Raw genomic sequence first — 26,102 nt, 5'->3', positions numbered from 1 at the left:
GCGGCCGAGCCCGGGGGCGGGGCCGAACGGGGCCGAACGGGGCCGAGTCCTGCCTAGCCGTGCCGAGCCCTGCCTATCTGTGCCAGTCCCGGCGGCAGGGCAGGTAGGTGCGGTGGCGCGGCGGCGGCGCTCGGTGCGTGGCAGAGATCAGGCAGGTCCCGGCTTCCCGCGGCTTCCCGCCCGGTGAGAGGCTCCCGTCCCGTCCCTGCTGTGCTGCTTGTCCTTCCCCCTGCTCCTCCGAGCTGGCAGCTCCAGCCTGAACAGCCCCTTCCTTCCCCCGCAGCTATGCCAAGCGTGCCGCCGCCTTCAGCGCTCCCTCGCTGCCGTACTCTCCGCTGCCCCTGCCTGCCGGGACGCTCTCTGTCCCGCGGAGCCCAGCCTCGCCTGTTGTTACCCTGCGGTGACCTGCCCCTTCCCCAAATCCCCGCCGCTCAAACAGTTGCCTCTGCTGCCCCGCAGCCCTCCTCTGTCCCGTACGGGATCTCCTCGCACCGCCACAGGCGAAAAATACGGCTCCTGCATCTGTGGATGTCTTGCTCTTCTCGTGTCATCGCTAAATTTCTCTCTCACAACTGCCATCTTCAATTTTTTCCACGAATATTTCTTCCCCCACCACCCCCCTCCCCGACTCATGTCTAGCCTGCCTATAACCTCTCCTTTTTGGCTGTAACTCTCCAAGCTAATTTCAATTCAGGTTTTGACAATAGACACCTCACACACATAATGAATCTAATGTTTCACGTTTCATCTGCCTTCTCCTGGCACCTGGCTACTCTCTCTGATGTTTTCTTCCCACTTCTGAAGTAGACTTTTAAGTCTTTACATACTTGTTGCCTCCATTCTAGTTGCATCATCCCACATCTATAATAATTTTATCATCCCTTTATAATTTGTGTTCTTTCTTTGAAATTCTTCTTAGCAATTCAGTGTCATTGCACCCCTCCATGATGGATCTTAATTGTGTGCTGTTGTCCCAGGGTCTCTCTGTCCCACACTACACAATTCACTCCTCTGTGAATATTTGCAGTGGTGGGCCACAGATTTACTCTTTTGTGTCTTTCCTGGTAAGAACTACTGTCTATCAATCAGATTTGGTTTATTATGGTACATCAAATTTTTCCACAATCTTTCTCTCCTTTTGTGATTGGAGGGAGCTAACTTATTTGAATACTGTACAAGTCTTGTCTCTGCCTTTTGCACAACAGCAGTTCTAGCTTGTCTTCTCAGACTGTTTCAGGACAACCAATGTGTTGAGTGCTGGCACAGCCTCCTCCTGGATGTGGCAAAAGGTTCTTGAGGGGATGAGGATCATCTAAAACAATGCTCCCAAAGCTATGTTCTCACTTTCTCACTTTCTGCCTGTGGCTAATTACTCCCTTTCTTGGTGCACACTAGAAGTCTTGTGGTATGATTCACTCTACCTGACATGAGGCTTCTACCAGAGGCACCAAGTCCAGCCTGCTGCTTTCTCCTCCAGAGCCAGGGGAGGGATGAAATCAACTGTGGAGACAAATAAGACCAACTAAGATGAGAATTACTATACACAGGTTGCAGTCTTTCTTCCCTTCTCTATTGCTTGCCACCTCCAGTAATTTGGGGTGGCTGAGCACTAAGCTGAAAGATTTCGGTTAAGTGACTGCTACAATCTCCCCACTCTTCTAATTTCTTTTTTTTTTTTTCCTGCTGGTTTGGTTTTCTTTTTTCCTTTATGCAGACTCAAGAGGCTAAGGACAGTTACATTTTTTGACAGTCATAAAAGAGGATTTTTTAAAAACGGATGCTAGAACTCTACATAAGCAGCTGTCTCACACCATAGTCCTTCCTAACAAAGACTCAGTCAGGTCTAGGAATGTAGTTAGGATTTCCCTTTTTCCTTCTTCCACCTGAGATCTGGGTAAATGGGACCCATTTTATGTTTTATTGCTGTGTGTAGCAAGTATGTGCCTAAGGAGTTAATGATTGCTGCAGCTGATTTTTAGGTAGTGTACAATCAGTTGTTTCTGCCCTGACCCAGTGCCTTGCCCTTCTAGCTGGCTTTGCTCTTGCATGGCTGACTGAAGTACACTTCATTTCTGAAGGGGCTCTTAAACTCATGTTCAAAACTTTTTGTTACAGTACATACTTTTTTTTTTTTTTACATACTTTTTGTATGTGTACAGAGGCTGATACTGCAGAACTTGCTGGAGTTGATTTCTATTTTGCTGCTAGCCTGTTCCTCTCTGGAAGGGGAAACACTTGCCCAGAAATTAATTTGAGACCATGTCACAGCTCAGGTTGAAAGTCCACCATTGCCAGTGCTGGAAAAGTAAACATTAAATTTGGGAAGACCTTAGGAGGCAGCTGATATGCTCAGAAAAGCTCAGGTTCCTTTCAAAACTTTTCGGGGACTCCAGGCTTACAACGACACTCAAATCTCCTGATCACTTCATCTGCATTCAGTGTAGGATATGTTTTCCCTACACCCAGCTGTCAGCTTGAGGACCAATATGTGTACTGCTCTGAGCTAGCTATAGGGCTGACAGACTCATCTTCTCCCAAAATGCATAAGAAATTCAACATTAGTATTGAAGCTGTCAGTCTCTCCTGTGATGCCAGAACTACAGTTCTGTGTTTTCTATGTATTCTAGAATGAAATTGAAAAACAATTAACGTGTTGAAAGGAGCATGTTTAAATTGTTAAACTATTATGTTTGTTGGCAGACCAGTCCCTCTGCAGTGTGCTGTACTGTAACTTGTTGCCTGAAGAAATCAGCAGCCATCAGGAAATGGCCAAAGTCGAAAGGTTTGCTTTCCATGTCCCAAGTCTGGAGGAGCTTGCTGGGGGTAAGTAATGCAACATGTGACTTTATACAAACTTGTAATGTGTCGCAGACATTTCTTCACAGAAATCCTTTCTTTCGGATTTCTGTGTCTTCTGGAGGCCAGAGGCCTCAGAAGACAAGGTAAACAATTATTATCAGATGCTGTGGAATGTAACAGGAGTTTCCTGGTTGGCTCATTTTCTATGTTTATAATTAAGGGCCAATCACAAAGTGCAAGCCAGGGGACTGAGTCCTTGGCCACAGCTTTGTTATAGATTCTTTCTATCGATTCTTAGCTAGCCTAGCTGCTCTGCAAACCTCTCTCTATATTCTATTTAGTATAGTCTTAATGTATTCTATATAAGATATAATAAATTCAGCCTTCTGATTCAAGAAACAAGATTCACCGTCTATCTCACCAGCTGCGACCCACTCAGGCGCAGTAATAGTAATGTACTCTTCAAACTTATCTTAAACCTCATACCAAAGTCTTTCTACAGCTAGTACATGCAGAATTCCTGCTTTTAGCAGGAGAAGTGAAGAACAGCACTATTTCTCTATATGTGATTTTCTTAGAGCAAACAATGATTCCTCCCCAAGCCCCTATGATATTTAAACATACAGATGGTCTCTCAATTCCTTTAAAACTGCTGAATATGCAGATTTGTGTGCAGGTCATGAAAGTTTGACCACTACACACCAAACTGCTTTACAAATACAGAATCATCTGCCCTCCTCTACCCTCCAGTATTTCTTTCTTTTTCAGGACTGCTCAAAACATAGCTGACAAGATGCTGTGTGTCATGCCAGATCCTCTTGTTTGAACCTAGTTGGCTCCTCCTTTGGTCTTAGACAATGTCTTAGAACAGGGCTGCAGGAAACATCTTCTGTAGTTTACTTCTTTCTAAAGCCTTTGCAAGATGTGCTGGGAAAAACAGAATGGCTGAGGTTGGAAGGGACTTCTGGGTTCAGCCCAGTTGCTTATGAGTTTCTTTTCTTGCCCTAGTAGGAGAAATTATTCCTTCTGTCAGCCTCTCCCCTGCAGCAGAAATACTAAAGGGTTTTTTTGCCTTTCAGATTGATCCTCAAGTTCAGTGTCTGCCACTTTCCTGAATCTGTGTCAGTGTGACATTTCCATGTATTGAGAATGTGTGGTCCCAGCAGTGCCCTGGGTGGTTCCCAGTGCTTTTCTCACCCAGTCAGATGGAGGCAGTAGGCCAGGGCTGCTGCAGAGAACACCACATATTTGCAGTAGAACAGCTTGAAGGAGTATCAGAAAAATTTCATCACAAAACAGAATTTTCCTTTTTTTCCTGATCTGTCCTGAGGATCTCCTCTAAGCTGGGAATTGTGTTGCTGTTCAGGTTTTGGGTATAATTTGAGGAGTGCCCTTTTACTGTCCTTGTCCATATGCCAGAAGGTACTGAGATGTATTTAGAAATGTACCAAGTACCAGCTACTACTTTTGGTCAAGAGCTTGGTAAATCTGATCTTAAGAAGTATGATATGGCTGAAATCCTAACTGGAGGAAACAAAGGCACAAGAAAGTCTTTGTAAATAAGGAACCACCTGATTTAAAGACTGGATGTTCTGTTCTTTAGTTTGAGACACCTGTCAAAGCAGGCCCCCAGGCATGAAAGAACCTGGACCTTTCAACATAGTATTTGAAGTAGTGTATGTGAAGACACTACTTCACATACACTACTAAAGGTTTGGAGCTAAAAAATTACACTACCCACACTAAAGGTTTCGAAGTTGTTTCCAAACAATGCACTCAGATAATCCTCCTTGTTGATTGAGTGACTTTGCAAGTTCTGAGCCTAAAAAAACTTGTTCTTGATATGAAGTAAACCAAAAATTTTAAATTTGGTTCATTATCACTAACACCATTCATTATCTGTCTTGCTGTGACAGTGACACTTGCCAGAAAATCTCCACAAGAGCATAAACATGATAGGCAGTATCCCATGGCGGTAGAAATTTCCAGACAGCAGAGACGGTTTGAGATTATAATCAAGCTATTGCAACCCGTCTGGTTAATGTATGTAGAGAACTGATTGTTGCTTCAGCTAAATCTTGCTTCCTCCTTTGCTCTTGCATCATATTTGACTGTGATTGTAATTTTCTGCTCTTGGAAGCAAACCCCCTGCTGAATGAGATTGAAGTTTAGCCATGTGACTTCACACTGTGCTGCTCCTAGTGCTCCTTGGAGCAGTCAGTCAGTGTATTTCAATGAAAATGGTTTTTAAATTCTTAAAATTAATTAATGTGGCAAACAATTATCTGCACAAACTTCTGCTCCTCTCTGAAGCTATGTGAAAAGTGTAGTAATGTAACAAGTGTTGTAGTAATGTAACAAGTGCCTGCAGACATTTAAATCAATGGAGTAACTTAGGGTAAGCATAAATAATGTATCTTGCAGAAATAAAGCCCAAACAGATACATTTATTGTTGTTAGAAACTTGTCAGACTCTTGGTAATTTTTCATTGTCAATAATTTTGCCATTTTTCTTTATTGCAGTTTTGCAGAAAGGGCTTAAAGAGAACTTTGCTGATGTTCAAGTCTCTGTTGTAGACTGTCCTGATCTGACTAAGGAACCCTTCAACTTTCCTGCTAAAGGTAACCTAGCATTCCTGTCTTTCACTAAGACTTCTCCAGTTTTTTTGGCATGATCCTTCTTAGTTTTGATACTTTAAAGATGTTGAGAAAGCTTAAAATGTTTTTCAGGTAAAGCATATGCATGAGAGGAGAGCTACATTTTATTTCTGGATTAGTTTCCTAGTTGATGTATGAACAAGGACAAGTCATTACTAAGTACTTGTGATATTTTTCTTTTCTTAACCTATAATTTCATACATACTTATTTCATACGCTTGATTTAGTGTACTGAAAAGGTTTTGAATTCATTGTTATCTTTCAGATGGAGAAATTTTTTAGAACCATGGTAATCACTATCTGAAGCTAAGGAGTTGTACTTTCATTAATTTTTAAATTGCTGGCATTCATGTATGTCAGTAAAGTGAACCTGTCTTATTCTGAATGGGATTCATCTTGTTTTACACTAGCTGTCTGGAAGACAGACATGTCATCTGTGCTACTCATCTGAGTTCCCTCTGGCATCAATGTGAAAGAAACACCTCCAGGAGTTTATTCATCCCTTCTTAAAATACATATCCAAATAAGTGGGATGAATTGTCCTGAGATAGCTTTCAGCTTTGCTAAAATTTTGCAAGTGGAGTCCCAGTAGAGTTCTACTGTGTGTTGAGGGCATTACTGGAGAACTGGCAAATGGAAGGTGTTGTCCACTCTGGGAAATTTTTTTGTGCTTAGAGAATGTTATTTTACAACATGTTGTGTAGCATTAAATCCTACTGTGAATAATCTTAGGCCTTGGACTTCTCGATAGTTCAACACTTTATCTTAGCATGCTAGACAAATAGTGTTCTCAAAGGTTTGAGAAGTTTGAGGAACCAGGTCTTTGGTGGGTTAGGATGCATGCTTATTGAAGATCATTGGGAAAAAAAGATTTTACCAAGCTAACTGGCTGTATTTTTCCAGGAATCTGTGGAAAGCCTAGGATAGCAGATGTGGGAGGTGTTCCTTACCTCATACCTCTTGTACAGAAAGAAAAAGTGAGTTTTTCTCTGTAGCTGTGGGGTTTAATACATTTGTCAAAAGAAAAGCAATAAACAAAACTAAGGACTAAGAGATACTAGGATCTAGATACTAGAATTCTACACTTGTGAAATACACTTTTAGTGTTTAATGAGACTGATTCTGATGTGTGTTGTATGTCACAAAATCTAATAAGAACAGTAATTCAGTCTTGGAATAAAATAAGCAGGGAATATACAGGTAGAATCTATCTTTTAGCAAACAAATTGACATCTACCAAATTTGTTATTACTAAGCATTCTGTTCAGAAGCCATGTTCAACCTATCAAAATTTTAATGAGGGTGAGTGTTGTGAATTAAATGCCTCCAGGACTGCAGTGCACAGACTGACAATTGCAGATCAGAGCACCACACCAAAATCATAGAATGGTTTGGGTTGGAAGAGACCTTAGAAATTGTCTAGTTTCAACCCCTCCTGCAGTGAGCAAGGATGCCACCCACTAGGTCAAGTTGCTCAGGGCCCCATCCAGCCCAGCTTTGAACACTTCCAGGGATGGATGTATTGTTTTCTTTTGCAGGTTTATGATCTAAATACAGTCGCAAAGGACATAGAGCTGCCTGGAGCTTTCATTCTTGGAGCTGGAGCTGCTTCATCCAAAGTTCTTGGAATAAATGCAGAGGTCAGTATGTAAGAGTGATGGTTGTCAATGAATTCATGGAAGTATCATAACAGTAGAGCAGTATCATGCTGGGTATTCCCTATTTACAACAATGCATTTAATAAACACTTTCACGCCACAAACACATAAACACATTAGAAGGAATTGAGATGATTACAAGTTAATTTTTAACTTGTAATTCTTCAGGAAGCATGCGGTTACCTTGAAGCACGAAAGAAACATGGTTTTTGAAACTGATTGACAAAGACCTGACCACAGGTTTTAATTCCAAGATTTAGAAATATTCCTCAAACTTCCTGGTAAATGCCTTAGAGATACTCCCTGTCTTTTGCCCTCTTGGATGACTTTGTTTCACTGTTGTGAATTTTAAAGACACCACATAGAAAGTTATCAACTGCAGGAGGGGTAGGAGACAAAAACTATTGCCTATGGAGACCTTGGTTAATTACAAATTTTTTCAGGCGTAAACCTTTGGTCTTACTGTCTCCTTTAGATGGATTTATTGGCAGATGAGATAGTCCATATCAACATTAAATTTGGGCCACTGTAATAGTGGTTGTTACTGTACACTGAGAGAGTATTACATAGAATTCCAATACTTGCATGCAGACTATAGATTTTTTTTTTTTTTTTTTTTTTTTTAACGCTAGCATTCATCTTTATATTACATTAAGTTTAATTGTTCAGAAAAAGTAGACCTGTTTTCTGGACCTTTCAATTACATTACAATATTAGTGCATTTTTCTTACCAGTACAGACCTGAGAGACAGAGCTGTGTGATGAAGAGGATTTTTTAGTGGGATCATGGTCCAAAGCTTAAACCACATTTATGTGAGTTCAGCTCATTTGGCAGATTCTTACATGTTCTTATTGACTTATTCTTATATATTCTTTTTCCCAGTTTATCCCTATTGTTCAAACTAAGAGTGAAAAAAAGCCTGCTGTAAATGGGAGCTACATTGCTCAGATAAATCCTGCAGATAAAGGGTGCCTGCTTGAGAAGTACAGCAGTAAATACACTGATTGTGAGTTTGGACTGTTGGCCAACCTTTATGCCAGCGAGGGCCAACCTGGTAAGGTGCGTACTTCCATCTAAGGTGACTTTGCAGTGCTTTGTGACTGACTGGAAACTCATGGTTCTCTTATCAGCATTCTGTGATAATAGTAAAGTAGTAATCCCACAAGAGAAACATGCAAAAATAAGGAACTGATGCCAGTGATTGAGGGGAAGAATTAGTGGAGACAGAGGCACTTGAATTTTTGAGGGATAGGTATTAGTTTACAAAAATTTTCCCATCATAAATCATTCATCCAAATCCAATCCAAACTAGCAGTGACTTAAGGTAATGGTGCAATTACTTGTGTAAATAATACATGGGCACTTAGGTAGTTTTTTGCACAAGTGCTTCTCCTGACACAGGCAGCACTAAGAGGTGCTGGCATAACAGCTGAAAACCCGAGTGCTGCATGGAAACTGAACAGCCTTCTCTGTTACCCAGCGTTTCTTTCTGATAGAGTGGAAGCCAGCTGGTGGAGAGAAGGGAGTTGCTCAAGTCACTGTCTCATACACAGGTAAATCTCTTGCTGCCCAGCTCCCTTTACAGGCAAAGCTAGCATTGAACTAAGGAAAAGAGAGCTGGTCACAAACTGGAAAGATGCAGCAGCACTTGCATGGAAGCTTATCCTTTCAAAAAGTGATCTTGGGTTATCAGCTTGGGAGAATTTAAGAACAGCTTTCACAGACCTTTTCAGACTATTGCAGCAGGAGGTGGCAATAACAAACTGACTTTATCTTCCAGGTCATTGAAGTGAAAGCCAATGGAAGAACTGGGGAGCTTAACTTTGTGACCTGTCTGAGACAAACTTTAGAGAAACACTATGGAGAAAAGCCAGTTGGGATGGGTGGTACGTTTATCATTCAGAAGGGGAAAGCAAAGATTCATATTATGGTATGTTGTTCTCCATGCATGTAACTTCCTTTGACCTCCTGAAAACAGAAGTATAAATCAGGGTGTAACATCTTAGTTCCTTCACTTTATATTTTTAAATGTATGCATAAACTATTAGGATGGGCACGGTACTAAAGTCAGGAGTTGACATTACAAAATCAGTGTTACAAAACTAGTAATTCTGTTTTAGTTGGCATTAAGGCCATCATCTTTGAAATCTGTGTGCAGCTAAAGAACTGGAGAACTATTGTAAAATGAATTGAAATGAAATACATAAACTCAGAGGATACTTAAAGAAGCATTAAAGTTTTTAAAAAATAACTGAGCTTCTAAAATGTACCAGGAGGTGGAGCATCCTCACTTCTGTAGTTCTCCCACTACCTGTGCAATAAAAGACATAAGATTCCAGTCGCTTCTTCTGGAAGAAACAGAGTGATGGACACTGTGAGCTTCTTTCAGTCATTTAGGAAAATGAACAGAATAGTGGGGAGGGAAAAAGTAAAGTTGCTAGAGAAAAAGTATCCTGATGCAAGTGTCTTCCTTTTACTTAAAAAGCTTTTATTTTTGCTCTAGCCTCCAGAATTTTCTTCTTGTCCCCTGAATACTGATGAGGATGTGAATAACTGGCTCAAATTCTTTGAAATGAAGGCCCCACTGATTTGTCAGCCAGTAATAGTTTCCAGAGATCCGGTGAGTCTCTTATTTTCCTTTCTAAGTACAGACTGAGGCCTGTAATGAATTTTGTCTTGGATGTGATTTTCCTTTCAAGAATGGGAGTGTGTGTATATATATATATATTGTGTTCAGCTCTTCCAGAGCTGAGAAAATGATTGAGAAGCTTTTTATTTCTGTGAACTGTTTGAATTGTTTGAATTGAGGATAGGTCAATCTGTTCTGAAACCTATAGTGGTTGTTCCTAGTGGATTAATTTCATGGTTCTGTTGCATGTTGCAAGTGTTTGCATCCCAAACCCAACAGTACGGTTTACATTCACTGCTGGCCAACTGGGAGAAATGTCAAGAGCATGGAGGGTGGTTCAGCCACCTGTTTATGTAGTTCACTTTCATAACAACTCCCTCTGCTAATGCTGTGTCAAAAGACATGAAGTATGTGTCCTGTTGCTGATGTAAATTAAAGTCTGCAAAGCCTCATGCTGGAAACTTACCTAGCATCTTTCACAAGCACCAAGTTCAACAGCAAATAATTCAGGATAAACACCAATCTGGTTTAAAAAACCATTAAGGTGTTCATAATTAGGAAAACTATTTGTTTAAAAGTAACCAGAAAACCCTAGATGAAAATGGCTATTTTATAGATAACAATGCTGTCATAAGTAATATTAAAATGTTTTTTCCCAGAGGTAAGTGGGACATACTGTAGGCTTAAATATGTTGAAGGGTGTGATTTTATTGTGTCATTATGTGGCAGCCTTTGGCCTAAGGCTAAACTGTATCTTCCCATAATCCACTGAGGCATCCTTTGAAAGCATCCATCAGCAGTTGCTCCATTCAGAATCAATGCAACTCATGTGCTGGATGCCTCTGGGTTTCTCCTGTCTGCATCCATTGCAAGCTCAACAGCACTTGGCTAGGCCTGTGATTATGGAAATGTTTGAGTGTCACTACAAGAAGACCAGGACACCATGGCATTCCAATGCCATAGCCCACCTACCCTATCCCCTTGCAGCCCAGGAAACTAATCCTGGGCTATGTCAAACTAGGTGTGGCCAGGTCAAGCAAAGGGATCCTTTCCCTCATGAGACCCCACCTGGAGTGCTACATGTAGCTTTGGGGCCTGTTAGAGCAGGGCCCAAGGAGGGCCATGAAAATGAGCCAAGGGCTAGAGTACCTCTTCCTTTGAAGAGAGACTGGGAGCTGACATTGTTCAGCCTGGAGAAGAAAAGGCTCTGCAAAGATCTTATTGCAGCCTTCCAGTACTTAAAGGAGGCTTTTAGGAAAGATAGAGTGAAACTTTTTACCAGGACATGTAGCAACAAAAGAAGAGGCAAGGATTTTAAATTGAAACAAAACAGATTTAGATTGGACATGTAGAAAAAAATTTTTAGGCTAAGTGTGGAGAGACAGTGGAACAGGTTGCCCAGAGATGCAGATGCCCCATCCCTGGAAGTGTTCAAGGCCAGGTTAGATGGGGCTTTGAGCAAGCTGGTTGAATGGAAGATGTCCCAGCCCATGACAGGATGGTTAGAATAGATCATCTGTAAAGGTCTCTTTGAACCCAACCCATTCTAAGATAGATAAAACTGGTTGTGTTGATCTCATGGTTTAGGATGTTAGTTGCTATTTTATTCATTTTTCTTCCCGTATTCATCTAAACTGGCTCTCAGTATTGCAGTAGAGACAGTCCCTTTATCACATGGGCCCGTGGCAATTCAGTGCAAGGGTGTTTGATTTCCAGTAGGGGTTCTTTGGTGTGACTGCATTATTTAATGCCAGTGGAAAGAAAGGTAGGGGGAAAAAGGGATTAAAAAGGACATCTCAGTCAGGTTAACACCGAAAGCTGGGGGCTGTCAGGGTTTCTAAATTCTTTTGTCTTACTGGTTTCACAAGTGTCTTGCAAGTTTTCACTGCTTAACGTTGGAGATGTGTGGAAATGCGTGTCAGGATAGACTATCCCATTACTTAAATGCTGTTCCCATGAGCGCGTTGGTGACGGGTTTCTGTGCGGTGCCAGGGCTTCGATCTGCGCGTGGAGCACACGCACTGTTTCAGCCACCACGGGGAAGGAGGGCACTACCACCAGGACACCAGCCCGGACAGCGTGCAGTACTTGGGCTACTTCCAGCCCGCCGAGCTGCTCTTCCGCATCGACCGGCCCCAGGAGACGCATCCCGTCGGGAGAGACTGAGCCCCGGCCGATTGCATCTTCCTCAAGTACAAACGCTGATTTTTGTAACGCTTTCAATTATCACTGATCGGATTTAAGAATAAATATGAGAATAGTCAGCTGCCGCCTTCTTAATTGTGTCAAAGGGCAGAACTTGGTGTATGTGTTTCATTGGAGTTACGACCGAATTTAAACGGTAATTTAATGGCAATGTTACTGTATGTTTTCCTTTTGTTTGCTTGAGCTTCCTGAGTGGCCACAGCAGACCATGGGGAACTAGAGGTGAAGTTATGTTTAGAACGGGACATGAAACCAACTTCTGGTCAAAAATAAGGCCGGAGAAGCAAACTGCAGCAGCTCCGAGCTTCTGCGCCCAGCACCGTCCCCTCACTGCGCTGGCCCCGCCCCCTCCCGAGTGTCTCCGGAGGCAGCCGAGCCCACTCGGCGCTGGCCCCGCCTCCTTCCGAGTTCTCTCCGAAAATGGCCGAGCCCCCTCGGCACCGATCCCGCTCCCTCGCGACCGCCTCCGGAAATGGCCGAGCCCGCCCGGCGCTGGCCCCGCCCCCTGCAGGGCCCGCCCCCTACCGTGTGCGGGCGGGGGTCGCTCCAAGATGGCGGGCGTGCCGGCCGTGCGCATCAGCATCGAGTCGGCGTGCGAGAAGCAGGTGCAGGAGGTGGGGCTGGATGGCAGCGAGACCTACCTCCAGCCGCTCTCCATGTCCCAGAACCTGGCGCGCCTCGCGCAGCGCATCGACTTCAGCCAGGGCTCCGGCTCGGAGGAGGACGAGCCGGGCTCGGCGGGCCGGCCCTGGGCCGAGGCGGGCGAGACGGAGGATGAGGAAGGTGAGAAGGGCCGGGAGCCCGAGCCCTCCCGCCGGGATGCGGCTGCTGGAGGCCCGCCGCGCTGAGGCGGTGCCGGCCTGCGGCTCCGCGGGAGGTTGGGCCCGGCCTGCCTTCCCCCCGGGGCTGGACACAGTGTTCGTGACCCAGCCCCAGTAAATTGGAGAGGGAAAGACAACACGACATCGCATCTACTGTTGTCATTTCATGCCGTTATGATCTCCCTGTGGTTCAAAAATCAGCTTTACACGTACCTTTTTAATGTCCTTTGATTTTCCTTCCTTTTGTTTTATTTTTAGGGTTGGTAAAGTTCCAGCCTTCCCTCTGGCCTTGGGATTCAGTGAGGAACAACTTAAGAAGTGCCTTGACCGAGATGTGTGTGTTGTATGACGTTCTTAGCATTGTGAAGGATAAGAAGTTCATGACTCTAGATCCTGTCGGGCAGGATCCCCTTCCTCCAAAACAAGTATGTTGTACCTAGTTGAGCGCTTTGTGTGGCTTGATGCTGAAGATATTATTCCTGTGGACTTTTCTTTTTCACGTGTGATCAGTACAAAATCTATCAAAATGTTCCTTTTGATGTGTTAGTGCAGTGCTTTGAGGGTCAGAGTAAGGCTGGAGATGGGAGTTGAGATCAGTTTCAGAAGCCTCTTTGCTGAAGCTTTAAGTCAAAATGCTACTTCCAACTGTATAATGGTGGTATGAAAGTAATTCTGAATGAATTACTGGACATCCAGCAAAAACAACATATCAGTCACTGTCAGTTAGTTTCCACTAATAATAAATAAATATTAATTAAAATTATATAATATAATAATAATAATAATCATCATCATCATCATCTTTCGTGAATAAAGTGCAAGTATCTTGTTGTTTTTGGTACTAGAATCCTCAGTTTCTACAGCTGATTTCAAAAAAGAAGTCATTAGCTGGAGCAGCTCAGATCCTGTTGAAAGGTGCAGAAAGATTATCCAAATCAGTTGCTGAAAATCAGGAAAATAAGCGACAAAGAGACTTCAACTCTGAACTGCTAAGACTGAGACAACACTGGAAGCTGAGAAAAGTGGGAGATAAAATTCTTGGTGATCTGAGCTACAGAAGTGCAGGTAAACAGTAGGATCTTTTTTCACAAGAAGGGATATTTTATGAAGTTGTCTTTTTGTAACTGGAAAAAGAGATGGAATATATCTTAATAAATTATTTCAATGTGAATTTATTTATGAGACAGGTTTATAAAGGGAGAACTCTTGTTTTAGTATCAGCAAAAATATCTTGGCATCTTCAATCCAGAAAGTGATTTTAAAAGCTAACTGTAGTATTTTACTAAGAATTTGTTCAGGAAAACAATGCTGCATTTGCAATGTAGTTGATCAGTTGACAGGCAGACTTTGTAAATCCTTGGCTTTTATCTATGTTTGGTGTGTAAAGCATTAAAAAAAAAACAGTGAAGAGTTGGTTACTTTTTTTTTTTTTAATCAAAGATTAGAAAATCCTAGAATATCTTGAGTTAGAAGAGACCCAAAAGGCTTATGATGTGTCACTCCCTGCTCCCCAGAATTCACACCAGGTAAAACAAAACCATATGACTAAAAGAGTGATGTTGAAGGTGGATTATTGTACCTGTTATTCCTACAGTTGAGAAGTGATGCTGAGGATATGCCTTAATTCATGGATTACATTTAAAGGGGTGAGCAGCCCAGGGTTCTAGAGGCCGTTATGGAGTGACAAAGTGAATACAGATCACACAGAACTTAGGATGTAGGTACAAAGCAGGCGTCAGAACCAAATGTGTTGGGTTCCTGTTGGCATTGGTGAGGGAAGGGGAGGACAAATTGAGATTTGTTCATGAAAAAGCTGTAGATGTACCCCCGGCTATGTATTGTTTCTAGTTGATTTGCCATGAACTAGGTGAACTGTGTCCTGGATGAAAAAGATGTACAACTAGGACAGATACGGGTATCTGCTTTTATCAGTCCCTTAATGACTGCCTATGAAGTTACCTTTTACAGTCAGAACAGGGTCATAGTTTTAAGATTTCTAGGCAAACATCATCACAATTCCTTTAAATCAATAAGGATGTTGTACCTTTAACTACCTGCTTGCAAAACTTCACACATTTACTTTTTGTCTTTTTTCAACCAAATATCTTTTCCTTTTTTCTCCTTCCTTGCACCTAATGACTCAATTTCAAAAAACTCTCAACTTCCTCCCATAATTATTGAATACTCTGTGTTAACTTACTGTAAAATATTACACATTGCACAGTGGAGGATTGGCATGCTGGTACAGTGGCATAAGCTTTCTTATTTACCTGAGTTTTTTTAAGAGGTCATTAAGAAATGTGACTCAAGTGCAGATCTGAAGATTTGGAGACTCAGAATTACATATTCTTCCAAAACAGAAATATGAGCTTTTTATTTGCAGAAGGTGCTCAATATTTAATGTGTATGTCTTTGTCCTTTTTTCCTCAGGCTCCCTTTTTCTTCATCATGGCACATTTGAGGTGATAAAGAACACTGACATTGACCTGGACAAAAAAATACCTGAGGATTACTGTCCTTTGGATGTTCAAATTCCAAGTGATTTAGAGGGATCAGCATACATCAAGGTTTGTTAGAAAAACCTTAATAACCTAGTGGAGTTTGGTTTTAGAATTGTATGCTTGCAACAGAGAATAAACATTAAATACTGCTCCCTCTTGCCTAGGTTTCTATTCAAAAACAAGCACCAGACATTGGTGACCTCGGGACAGTCAATCTCTTTAAAAGACCCTTGCCAAAATCAAAACCAGGTACAGTTCATATGTTGTTTTAGGAATATGCTCTGAAGGAATGAGTTTGCATATGATGGTTGTTTGAAAATTTCAGCATATAGCTGGGAAGAAGAGTGAATAAGATTTCGCTTATTTAAACTGAAATATTCTGTTTGGGTGCTGCTTGGGCTTTGGAAGTTATGCTTTCAAAGCATGCTCCTTCAGTTTTTCATATGTGTTTTTTCAGTTCTGAAAAAGAATTATTAGGGTTGTATTTTGAGTATTCTGGAGCCCCTTTTGGTAGACATTAAAAGTTTGAGCCCATAACTGAAATCAAACCAAGGTGTTGTGTTTCAGTGAGTTACATCCCATTAATTCAGCTGAACTAGTGATTGTTCACTCTTCACTCTCCCCATAATGCATCATTTGTGTCTGTTGCTCAAATGTTTTATCTGAAACTCTGCTGGTGCTCTGTGTGTTAATTACCAACAGCTCACCTGGCAGTGATAGTACATTGATCCATTTAATTTTGTGCCAGTATGGGAGGTTGTAAACTTTTGGGTTAAAAAGCCATCCTTTACTCTGTAAAGTTAGAAATAAACTGGCAGGATTTTATTTCACAGTTGTCTGATACAGATGCTGGTGCTGTCCTGAACATAGAGTGCTGTACTATGAGGTGTTTCATATGGTATTGAGGGTACATTATGCAGCTTGTGTGCTTACTCACTCCAGAATCTCCCAAGAATTTTGGGTCTCTAAACACTGTGAAAGCACATACGTGCACTGAACATTACTGGGTAGCTCATCATAGAGTGAATTTAATAAAGCTGGAAATATCATTGAAAGTAAACTAAAACTTAAGGAACAGAAGTTCATAAAGAGAGGCCTTCACAAAAGCAGTGGGAATGTAATACACTGTTCCCTAAGGGTGTTGTACTTCACAATATACATGTACAATATGTGCAATATAATGTGTAAACTTGAATCAAAATTAGTTTTACTTTTACCCTCAAGTGCTTGCTTAACTGAGATAAAATTCTGATAATACTCAATTTGGGTATAAGACACTGACTGCTTTATCTTAGTGGTTACACCTGGCTACTGCGTAATATTTGGCATCTGAACAAAAAGGTGGCTTCTCTTTGCTCTTCCCTCCTGCAAACATTGATTTATACTTTTCAGGTTCTGCACACTGGCAGACAAAGTTGGAGACTGCACAGAATGTTCTTCTATGTAAAGAAATTTTTGCCCAGCTGTCACGAGAAGCTGTTCAAATTAAATCACAGATTCCTCACATTGTAGTGAAAAATCAGATAATTTCCCAGCCTTTCCCAGGTAGGAAGCTTTTTAAGATGCTTAGCCTACAATTGTTTCCTTAAATACTGATTGATGCCACCTTTTTTAACGCTCTGTCCTTACAAAAGAAAAAATAAACTCCTTGATTTTCAAAGGTTTTGAAAAACAGAATTTCAGCTAATGCACAGTAGTTTCCAATGTACTCTGTTTTCCTTTGTGGTTGTTTTTTGTCAGCAGCGCTTAAAACTGTCAGATGTAATGCCATGTGCATGTGGCAGTTTGGAGCTGAGCATAAGTCATTGCTCCTGGATTGCATGTAAGAAGAAATTCAAGACTTGAGTTTATGAGTCCTCAAAAGACTAAAAACCTAAAAGCCTTTTCAGTGAGGATAATTAAACAGCATAAAGGCGGCTCACAGTCAGTGGTGAATCCTCTGTTCTTACAAGGGCTACACAACCCTTTGTATCATGCAAAGAATATGTTTCTGGATTGCTTAAAATGTGTCTGATAGTTAATCACTCCTTCTTTGAGAAAGGAATGGGGTCCTGGGGACTTCTTTTTGTGTGGGATTGAGTCATAGAAATTGATGTGGAATGCATCTGGTGAGTTCACAGTTGTCAACACTTCAGTGAATATCAAGTTTTACTTGCGTTTGGTGCTGTGCTCTCCACCATCATTCTTTGATTTTTCTCTGATACAGTGAATACTTGTTGTTAAACTACTCAGTATAAAACATGAAGAAGTTCTCAGTAGCAATCTTGAAAATTGTCAGTGCTCACTTTTTAAAATCTTTTTTTTCCCATCTGCTTTGTACAGGTTTGCAGCTGTCTATTTCTCTGTGTCACTCTTCCAATGATAAAAAGTCACAAAAGGCTGCTTCTGAAAAACAGAATCCAGAGGATCATCTCTATGTTCTGGAACATAATTTGCATCAACTTATCAGAGAGGTACTGCATATATGGCTGAAGAGTTTTTGGGCTTTGGCTCAGCCTTCTGCCCAGTGTGTGGCCCTGGTATAACAGCCAAGTGCCACTAGAGGCCAGTCCTTCTCCATCCATTTGTGGAAGGCAGCCTGCTGCTTGGGTTTCCATGGGTGTGGGTGGTTTGGGAGTTCCAGTTAATGCTTTCTTGGCTTGCTGGTTCTTTACTTAGCCTCAGACCTGGCTGCTCACTTCAGAAAAGCCATGTGAAGCTTTTCCAGTAGAGTTCATCAGTTCTGCCCTTTTTTGTGTCTGATAATGCTTACCAAGCCCTGTCAGTGAGCATCTGGTCAGCCATACCCTCATGAAGGAACAATCAATTGCCATAATAGCTTTGTTTATTTGAATGTCCACTTCTCTGCTTCAGCATCTTGGATTCTTGAATAATCTAGCAGAAGCTGGGGTACGAGGTTGAGGTTATCTCTCTTCAGGAAAGAAGCCCAGTTTTGCATCTCTAAACCATGGAAACCATGTTCCAGAGAGTGTTCACCTCTTTAGAGCATGGATCTGCAAGTCATGCAGTCATGTGGAACAGTCCAGTGTTTTAAACACTGATTTAGGGTTCATGAAGCTTTTGTTCAGTGCCCACCTTTCCTGTGAATTTCCTTTACTTTGGGCATACTGCTAAAACTTTCCGTACTTCAATTTTTTTTGTCTGAAATACTTCCTTTATTTTTAAGTGACCATTCTTTCTGTCTCCATAGATGTGTATAAGGAAGACTTATTAGTTGGAACTACTGCCATTGTACCAAATTTCTTCTAGCTAGCACTTTTTTTTTCTAATTACTTTCAATAAGGTTTGAAAGACACATAAATTGAGGAAGCAAAGTATGAAGAACTGTCTTTAAAATGCTGTCAGGCTGAAAAAGTTAAAGTTCCACTTTTTGAAAGCACGTGCACTCAAAAAACCTGATGTAAAGCAACATATTGTAGGATACATAATATTTCTTGCAGATACATTATTTGGTGCCTTCCTTTTATAACATCTGTTGGTTGTTGCAGTGTCACAAGCAAACCCTGAGCTCGACAGTGATGCCACATCCAGCTAGTGCACCTTTTGGCCATAAGAGGATGAGACTTGCAGGGCCCCAGGCTTTTGATAAAAATGAAATCAGTTCTTTACAGTCGAATGAAGGACTTCTGGAAAAGATCATAAAACAGGCAAAGCATATATTTTTGAGACGAAGGTGGGTCACAAGATACTCTTGTTACAGTAACATAGAATACAATTGTCTATTTTAAGTGTTTTTAAAACTAGCTGCTGTTTCTTTCATGGTTAATACGGTCTTTTTTTGTAAGTACTAAGAACCAAACATTATGAAAAAATACGAGAAAACAACATTCAGCTAGTAAAACGAAAAAATACCATATTTTTTTGAGATCTTTGTGACACTTGCAACATAAGCTGCTGATAATTGTCCCTACTTATCTCAAAGTGCATAAATCCTTTTTAGTATTCTTAGCAGTGCAGTAGCTAATACTGAGTAATACCACTTCAGTTGTGCTGCAGAATGTATGAGAAATGTACAGAATAAACTGTACTTCCATTAGCACCAGAACAGTGCTGAAATGGAATTTTGATCCACGTTTCTGTTAAATCTAATAACCTCCTTGCTTCCTGAAAGCAAGATAACAGCACAAACTGCCTGGATTATTGTGTGTGGAATATGGCTTTATCTTCTAGAACTGCTCGAACCATTGACAGTCTGGCGAGTCGGATTGAGGATCCTCAGATTCAGGCTCACTGGTCCAATATCAATGATGTTTATGAATCCAGTGTTAAAGTTCTAATAACTTCTCAAGGATATGAACAGATATGCAAGTAAGTATGAGAGTACATGTCCTTTTAGTTGTAAAGGCATTAAGCAAAGGCAGCACGTATTTACATTGTGCTTTAAAAGTTTAGATTCTCTTCAGACAGACAAGTAGGAGTCTGTTATTTGTGTGTATTTGTTTTTCTGACTTCACTGTAGGATGAACAGTCACCTTAAGAAAATGTCACCCACTTTACCCTTTAATGAAGATATCTTTAGTACATCTTTAATTAGTACAGTTTTCTCTCAAAGAAGAAATTTAAGATAAGAGTGGACACTTGGTGGTGGCGGGGTCGGGGAATTGCCTTTGGATAGAGGTGACTGAATACAAAGTATCATTTGATGGTGCCGCATTCTAAACTTCCAGTCGGGTCATCGAAAGCTAATCTGCTCAGTCCTGGCTTGGTTGCATATGTACTAAAATGTGCAACTCCTGTAATTCATGCAATAATTCTGCATGTTGTTACTGAAATATGAGATTTGATGTTCCAGAAATAAATGCTTGCAGACTGACCAGCAGTGAATTCATCAATGCATCAACAGTGTTTTCTTAGAGCAGTGCACTCTGGCTGTGACTGCAGTATGGGGCAGCCTGCTGTGGGGCAAATGACTATTGGTGCATTTCCAGTCTTTATCCCAGAGTACATAAGCTGCCCAGGTTTTGTCTGTAGCATAGAACACACCATTTTCCCCTGCACAACTGGCAGGAAACTTGGGTTGGGACAGGCAGGGAGCTGTGAAGCTTCCGTGACCTGAACAAATGGTAGGCCAGGTCTGGGAGCATGCCACAGAATATGTCACCTGCCTTATAGAGGCAGCTGTTGTGGTAACTGATGAAACTGGAATATTTGGAGTTGCTGTCCCATTCTGTAGGCTTTGCATCTGTCTTAGGAATTCTTGTCAATGATTGGGTGGGATTCTGTGTTCTTAGTTTCCTGTTTTCTTAAGCGTTTTAATGCTTTTTGAATAAATATGGATCTTGTCTTCAAAGATCCATTCAACTACAGCTGAACATTGGAGTTGAACAAATCAGAGTTGTGCATAGAGATGGAAGAGTTATTACATTGTCTCATCAAGAGCAAGAACTGCAGGATTTCCTTTTATCCCAGGTAGACTCACGTATGTTATACTTCTCTTTCTCGTGATGTTTGGGAAACAGAAAGAAGTTAGAATCTCGCTTTCATCTATGTATAAAATATTTAAAAGTTCAAATTAAGATAGTGGAGAAGGGAAGCTGGATGACTGAATTTTCACTATGTTTGTGTAGAGTCTTTAGCAACTGTTACTAAAATATATTGCCATTTTTTACTAGGGTCAGTAGTCATAGTAATTTTTCCCTCCAATTTAAAATGCATTTCTTTATGCTGCTCATTATGGGAGAAGCAAGTAGGTGGTAATCATAGCAGACAAAGTATTCTATATATGAAACTTACTGTAGCTAAGTTTTTAATGAACCCACAATTACTGTCATTTCAACATTGTCTGTTAATGCTCACTTTACATCTGTTGTTACTAAATCAGCTGATACTTGAATGAACTCTTGTTTTCTTAATTGCTTAGAGCAACCTGCTGGTTTTATTCAGAAGTAACAATCTCCCCACTATGCATTATAAATAGTCAAATACAAGTCTTTAATAACAGTAGTTGGCCTGTTGCAGTTACATAAAACTCCATGACACAGAAAACAAGTTGAAACAGATTCTGCTGAGGTCGTGTCTTTTTGATCGAGTGTTGTCAGACTTGTTCACAGAGAACTGCTGAATGGTGCTGGATACTTCCTTGTTACAAGGGTTTAAGTCATGATACAGGAAAACAGTAGCATTTAAACTCCTAAGCTGTTAGAACTCAGTGCTTACACTTGAGCATTAATGGAGATAATCATGCATGTGAGGACCTCAGCTTTTTTTTCTGAATTTTTTCTGCTAATACTTTCTCTTATTTTTATATATTTTACAGCGGAAGTCTTGTTTCTGTTGAAATAGAGGATTGTTTGCAAACTAATTTTCTGAGACCTAAATAAAGATTTTTGTAAATTGATAGCATCATTTAAATAATTTTTGTAAATTGATAGCATCATTTAAAGCATCATTTAATCATTTAAATTTAAATATAAGAGCATATACCAATGAAAAATTCATTTAACTGCATAATAGAGTGGTCTTCTTTTCTGTGGAGGAACTAGTCTAAATCCAAATAACGCAAAGTTCTACCATCATATTAAAAAAAGTTCTCTGAAAGTAGAGAACTTAAAATTACTTTTATAAGTAATTATTGTACAGAAAACAGACTTGCTAAACTACATAAGCAATTCTTTCTATGGTCTGCAAATATTGAACAGAAAACAAACCTCTTGTTATGTTGCAGATGTCACAGCACCAAGTACATGCAGTTCAGCAGCTTGCAAAAGTTATGGGCTGGCATGTGCTGAGTTTCAGTAACCACGTTGGTCTGGGGCCAGTGGAGAGCATTGGCAATGCATCAGCAATAACTGTAGCATCACCAAATGGAGACTATGCCATTTCAGGTATGTTCCCTCGTGCAAACAGAACTCAGATCTTTCTGAGAGCATGTATGTTTGTAGAATATTTTGCTATAAATTGACAATATGCTTTAAAAGTCTACAGACTATCTGTTTTGTGTATGGACTTGACATCTAAATAGAATAGAATCAACACCTTGCCCAGGAAGCCACTTAATATAAACCTGATTTAATTTACACAGGCTTGAAAATATTTCTTATAGTCACTGTGGAAAATTATATGTATTATATGAATACATTATTTCAATATATTATTTTGATAATATTATGTAAACATTTGTTTATATAATATATGATTATAGATAATTAGTTATATGTATTATTATTAGCATAGAAAAAAGCGATTATAGAAACCATCAGGATCCTGAGAGAAGAGAACAAGATAAACAACAGGATCACAACTCCAAACTTAGGGAGAACAGTTTGGTCTCTTTAGGGATCTTTTTGAAAGAATCCTATGGGATGTGATCCTATGGGATGGAAAGAAGAGGGGTCCAGGAGTGCTGTTATTATTGTTTTCAGGGGTCACCTCTTTCAAGCTCAATTATGGTTATTCCTAATGTTCAGGAAGTTGTGCAAAGGTGACAGAAGACCTGTATGTATGGACAAGGAGCCCATGGCAGAACTCATGACATAGGAAGGAAGCTCCAAGAGATTATCCCTCCCAGGACAACCACTTATATAGAGAGACTATCCAAGCATGCATTGATAACGATAGGAAAGCTAAGGATAGGACAGGAATGTGGTGAGGGATGTACAGGGCAGCAAGAGGAGCTTCAACAGGTATGTCAGCAGCAAAGGAAGGATTAGGGAAAATGTGGGACTGCTGTTAAATAGAGAGAGTACCTGGTGGCACAGGACATGGAGGAGGCCAAGGTACTCAGTACTGTGTTTACTTTGGTCTGAAGATTGGCCTTCAGAAATGGATCTGTGAGACTCATGGGAAATTTTGGAGCAAAGATTCAGCCTCAGTAGTGGAAGACCAGGTTAGAGAACCTTTGAACAGACTTAGACATATACAAGTTCATGGGACCAGGTGGGATATATATCCATGACTGCTGAGGGTGTTGATTGATGTCACTGCAAGGCCACTCTTGATCCTAAAAGGACAGGCTCAGGAAGGGCTCCTGAGGACTGAAAGAAGGCAGATGTTGCATCCTGTGTTCAAGAAGGAAAATGTGGGGAACTGTAGTCTGATCAGTCTCATTGCAATTACTGGGAAGATGAGTTGGAAAAAAATAGTCTCAGAAGAATTCTCCAAACATACTGTGGAGAACATGGTGATGAGGAGTAGTTGGCATCAATTTGTGAAAGAGAAATTATGTTCAATCAGCCTGATAGTTATCTCTTTATAGAAGGTTAGCTTGATAGATGGGGGAAAAGCTAGGTGGTACCTCTCTAACTGTTCATTTAAAAAGCCAACACACACCCGTCCCCGGCATGAAAACACAGAACCCATCCAAGCCAGTGAAGCACCACCACCCCTCCATTAGTCTCACAGAATTTTGTGATTAAAATTAACTGCCTAATGACTTAGATCCTGTCTCTTTGAGAGAAATCCACTAGAAACAATATGTTTTTCAATAGAATAGTGGGGAATACATCCAAAGAAAGAATGAGCAATGAAGCCTTTGCCCTTCCTGGCATCATTGGGCAAAAAGAAATGCATTTGTTAGGTGAATATTTTGGGGTTTATTAAAAGTTTCTCTGTCTTGAGCTAACCAAGAACCTGCAGTGCGAAAGCAACAAAATCATAGAGAAGTGGGAGATGAGAGAGAAAATCCAGAGAAAAAGCTTTGAGAAAGAAAGGAAGAGAATTTCCCTTGTTTGCTTTCAGCATATTTGTAATTGAGTAGGAGTAAAGGATAGAATACAGCCGGAAGAATATTCAGTATGAGGAATGGCTCCAGTGTAAAAGTGCTCATTGAGATCTCCTTTCCCCACAGTCCGTAACGGCCCGGAAAGCGGCAGCAAAGTCATGGTTCAGTTCCCACGGAGCCAGTGCAAGGATCTCCCCAAGGGCGACGTCCTGCAGGACAGCAAGTGGAATCATCTCCGGGGGCCGTTCAAGGAGGTGCAGTGGAACAAAATGGAAGGGCGGAACTTTGTGTATAAGATGGAACTCCTCATGGCTGCCCTAACTCCTTGCTAGTGAAGCGTCAGCCTCTCTCTGAGTGCTTTGAGGTGTCTCTGTGCAATGATAACTGCCAGTGCAGCAAAGGGAAATGGGAGCTATGGGCCAATACAAGAAAGCCAAATCAAATTTATTTCCTGTACAGAAATAACCATTTTGGTATTTGTAATTAAACCTTTTTCGGTGGCATATAAAATACATACAATTTTTTGTAAAAGTTCCTTTCAGCTGTATCTTTGAAATTTGCTCTGTCCAGAGTGACATAGTAATTTTTTGTTTATAAAATTAAATTTGGCAGTCCTTGAGTTGATGCATTCTTGAGTTGGAATTTTTGTACATTGATGGGGATTCTGGGTGACTCCTTTCTTTTTGAGAAATATGTTTACTTAACAGTTTCATTTGAGAGTGTTACAAAGTCACTGCCTGTAGCAAAGTCTTTCCTCTCTGATAGCCTGCGTCACGTTGACTACTTGCTTGTTTTTTGAACTTGTTTTTTACAAGAATATAGAGGAAAGGGCCTTACTTGGCTGGCAAAGTTCTGACAATTTTAGTTTGTGGGTGACTTGTGACTTAGTGACTGTATAGAAGGACGTAACTCTCATGCAGTGAACCTCCACACTTGAGCATCTGGGTCTTCCTTCTGCATTCTCCATGATTGTTTATTATCCAGGGAAATAATAATATCTTCCTGAATATCAGCTCTCTTGAGTTCTTTCAAAACAAAAAAGTCACTTTTTTATAGTTTTGGTTGTAATTTTAGCCTTCTTGAAACATAGTATGGTGTTCAACAAAGCTTTCATTTTGTTTGGTACTTAAGTGCTAAGGGTCTTTTTTGCAACTGTGTAAACTGGTTCATATTCATGTCTGTATTGTCTTATGAGGTGTCTGTCTATATGTATATATATGAACTTCTTGCACATAAACATGATCAAATTGAGCATCACACTTCCATGGTGACAGTTGTTATTTTGTTGTATTTTCAAGTATAAAGCATAATCATAGGAAAATAAGCAGCAAGCTCCTGCTCAGCAGGTATCCAAAGCAGTTCTTGTACTTATATTGGTGTTGGCCAGCATGGAGCATCTTGTTCCAGTTCCTGTAAGAACTTCCTTCTGTGTGACTGAACTAAGAGAGAGAAAGGGTTTTTCTTTCAGGTGCTCATGTGTTACCCAAGACAACTGATGAAAATTAAAAGCCCAAGTTGAAAATAAGTCTCTTGATCTTGAAGCCCTGTGATGCCAGGTCCTGTGTTGCTGTGCCAGCAGACATTGTGTGATTACAGGCGGGGGGGGGGGGTTGTTTCTTGGTGAACAGTTCAGCCAACATGCGTTCATGCATCTGACTAGATGAGGCTGTTCTGACTCCTGCTAACACAACAAATCTCTTATAAATAATTAGAAGATGAGTCCATGAAACTTGGACATGTCTTTATACTTTATTGTTCTTAAACTAAATTGACAGGTCTGCATGTAGCAATAGCCTTTTCATCAAGTTCTTAGTTACCAAGTAATCAGATCACTGTGGAACTATTACAATCTCGTGGCTGCAGGACTTCGCTCCTGAAAATGACATCTCCCATGTCACAGAATAGCAAGCTCTGCATGTTAGCATGAAAACACTTGTCAAGACTTCTAGGTCTAGCTGAAAAAATAATAATAACAACATCAAAAAAAGGAGTTATTAGAGATCTGGAGAGTCAGTGTTTTGGTGTTGAATACACAGGGATTCCTAATTTTATTGGAAAACAGACTGATTAGACATCTAACAGAGAGATAGCCTTGAAACTTGGTAGTGCATCTTTGAATATGAAATAATGACATTAGTGAATTTTTAGTGACCTTTTCAATTGATTGCCAA

General features: G+C 40.7%; 2 protein-coding genes across 3 annotated transcripts; both read left to right on the top strand.

Moving 5' to 3' along the window:
• Positions 1–41: 41 nt before the first annotated feature.
• On the top strand, positions 42–12,009 carry C2H11orf54 (chromosome 2 C11orf54 homolog). Of its 2 annotated transcripts, none has more exons than XM_058018301.1 (9): positions 42–103; positions 2,701–2,823; positions 5,323–5,421; positions 6,361–6,434; positions 6,996–7,097; positions 7,999–8,175; positions 8,897–9,046; positions 9,620–9,736; positions 11,738–12,009. In XM_058018301.1, exons 2-9 carry the CDS (start codon positions 2,766–2,768, stop codon positions 11,909–11,911), a joined length of 951 nt encoding a protein of 316 aa, XP_057874284.1. In that variant the 5' UTR covers positions 42–103; positions 2,701–2,765; the 3' UTR covers positions 11,912–12,009. The 2 variants fall into 2 exon arrangements, with proteins under 2 accessions (XP_057874284.1, XP_057874285.1); XM_058018302.1 differs by lacking the exon at positions 42–103 and adding an exon at positions 128–183.
• A 480-nt stretch (positions 12,010–12,489) lies between these two features.
• Positions 12,490–25,190, top strand: MED17 (mediator complex subunit 17). Its single transcript, XM_058045445.1, has 12 exons — positions 12,490–12,733; positions 13,030–13,196; positions 13,617–13,836; positions 15,202–15,338; positions 15,437–15,521; positions 16,665–16,817; positions 17,595–17,725; positions 18,761–18,945; positions 19,443–19,580; positions 20,564–20,681; positions 21,937–22,096; positions 24,058–25,190. The coding sequence occupies exons 1-12, from the start codon at positions 12,502–12,504 to the stop codon at positions 24,261–24,263; spliced, it is 1,932 nt and encodes a 643-aa protein (XP_057901428.1). The 5' UTR covers positions 12,490–12,501; the 3' UTR covers positions 24,264–25,190.
• The last annotated feature ends 912 nt before the right edge of the window (positions 25,191–26,102 follow it).

Source organism: Melospiza georgiana, chromosome 2 (assembly GCF_028018845.1).
Source record: "Melospiza georgiana isolate bMelGeo1 chromosome 2, bMelGeo1.pri, whole genome shotgun sequence".
Lineage (NCBI taxonomy): Eukaryota > Metazoa > Chordata > Aves > Passeriformes > Passerellidae > Melospiza > Melospiza georgiana.
This window is presented reverse-complemented; position numbering and strand designations above follow the sequence as displayed.

What these genes read in the sequence shown, in the direction of transcription:
- MED17 (XM_058045445.1), top strand. Translation starts at nt 12,502, where the DNA reads ATGGCGGGCGTGCCGGCCGTGCGCATCAGCATCGAGTCGGCGTGCGAG. An exon ending in CATATATTTTTGAGACGAAG is followed by an intron (nt 18,946 to 19,442) that starts GTGGGTCACAAG and finishes TTTATCTTCTAG; the next exon opens with AACTGCTCGAACCATTGACA. An exon ending in TGGAGACTATGCCATTTCAG is followed by an intron (nt 22,097 to 24,057) that starts GTATGTTCCCTC and finishes CTTTCCCCACAG; the next exon opens with TCCGTAACGGCCCGGAAAGC.
- C2H11orf54 (XM_058018301.1), top strand. Translation starts at nt 2,766, where the DNA reads ATGGCCAAAGTCGAAAGGTTTGCTTTCCATGTCCCAAGTCTGGAGGAG. An exon ending in TCTGGAGGAGCTTGCTGGGG is followed by an intron (nt 2,824 to 5,322) that starts GTAAGTAATGCA and finishes TCTTTATTGCAG; the next exon opens with TTTTGCAGAAAGGGCTTAAA. An exon ending in CTCTTGTACAGAAAGAAAAA is followed by an intron (nt 6,435 to 6,995) that starts GTGAGTTTTTCT and finishes TTTCTTTTGCAG; the next exon opens with GTTTATGATCTAAATACAGT.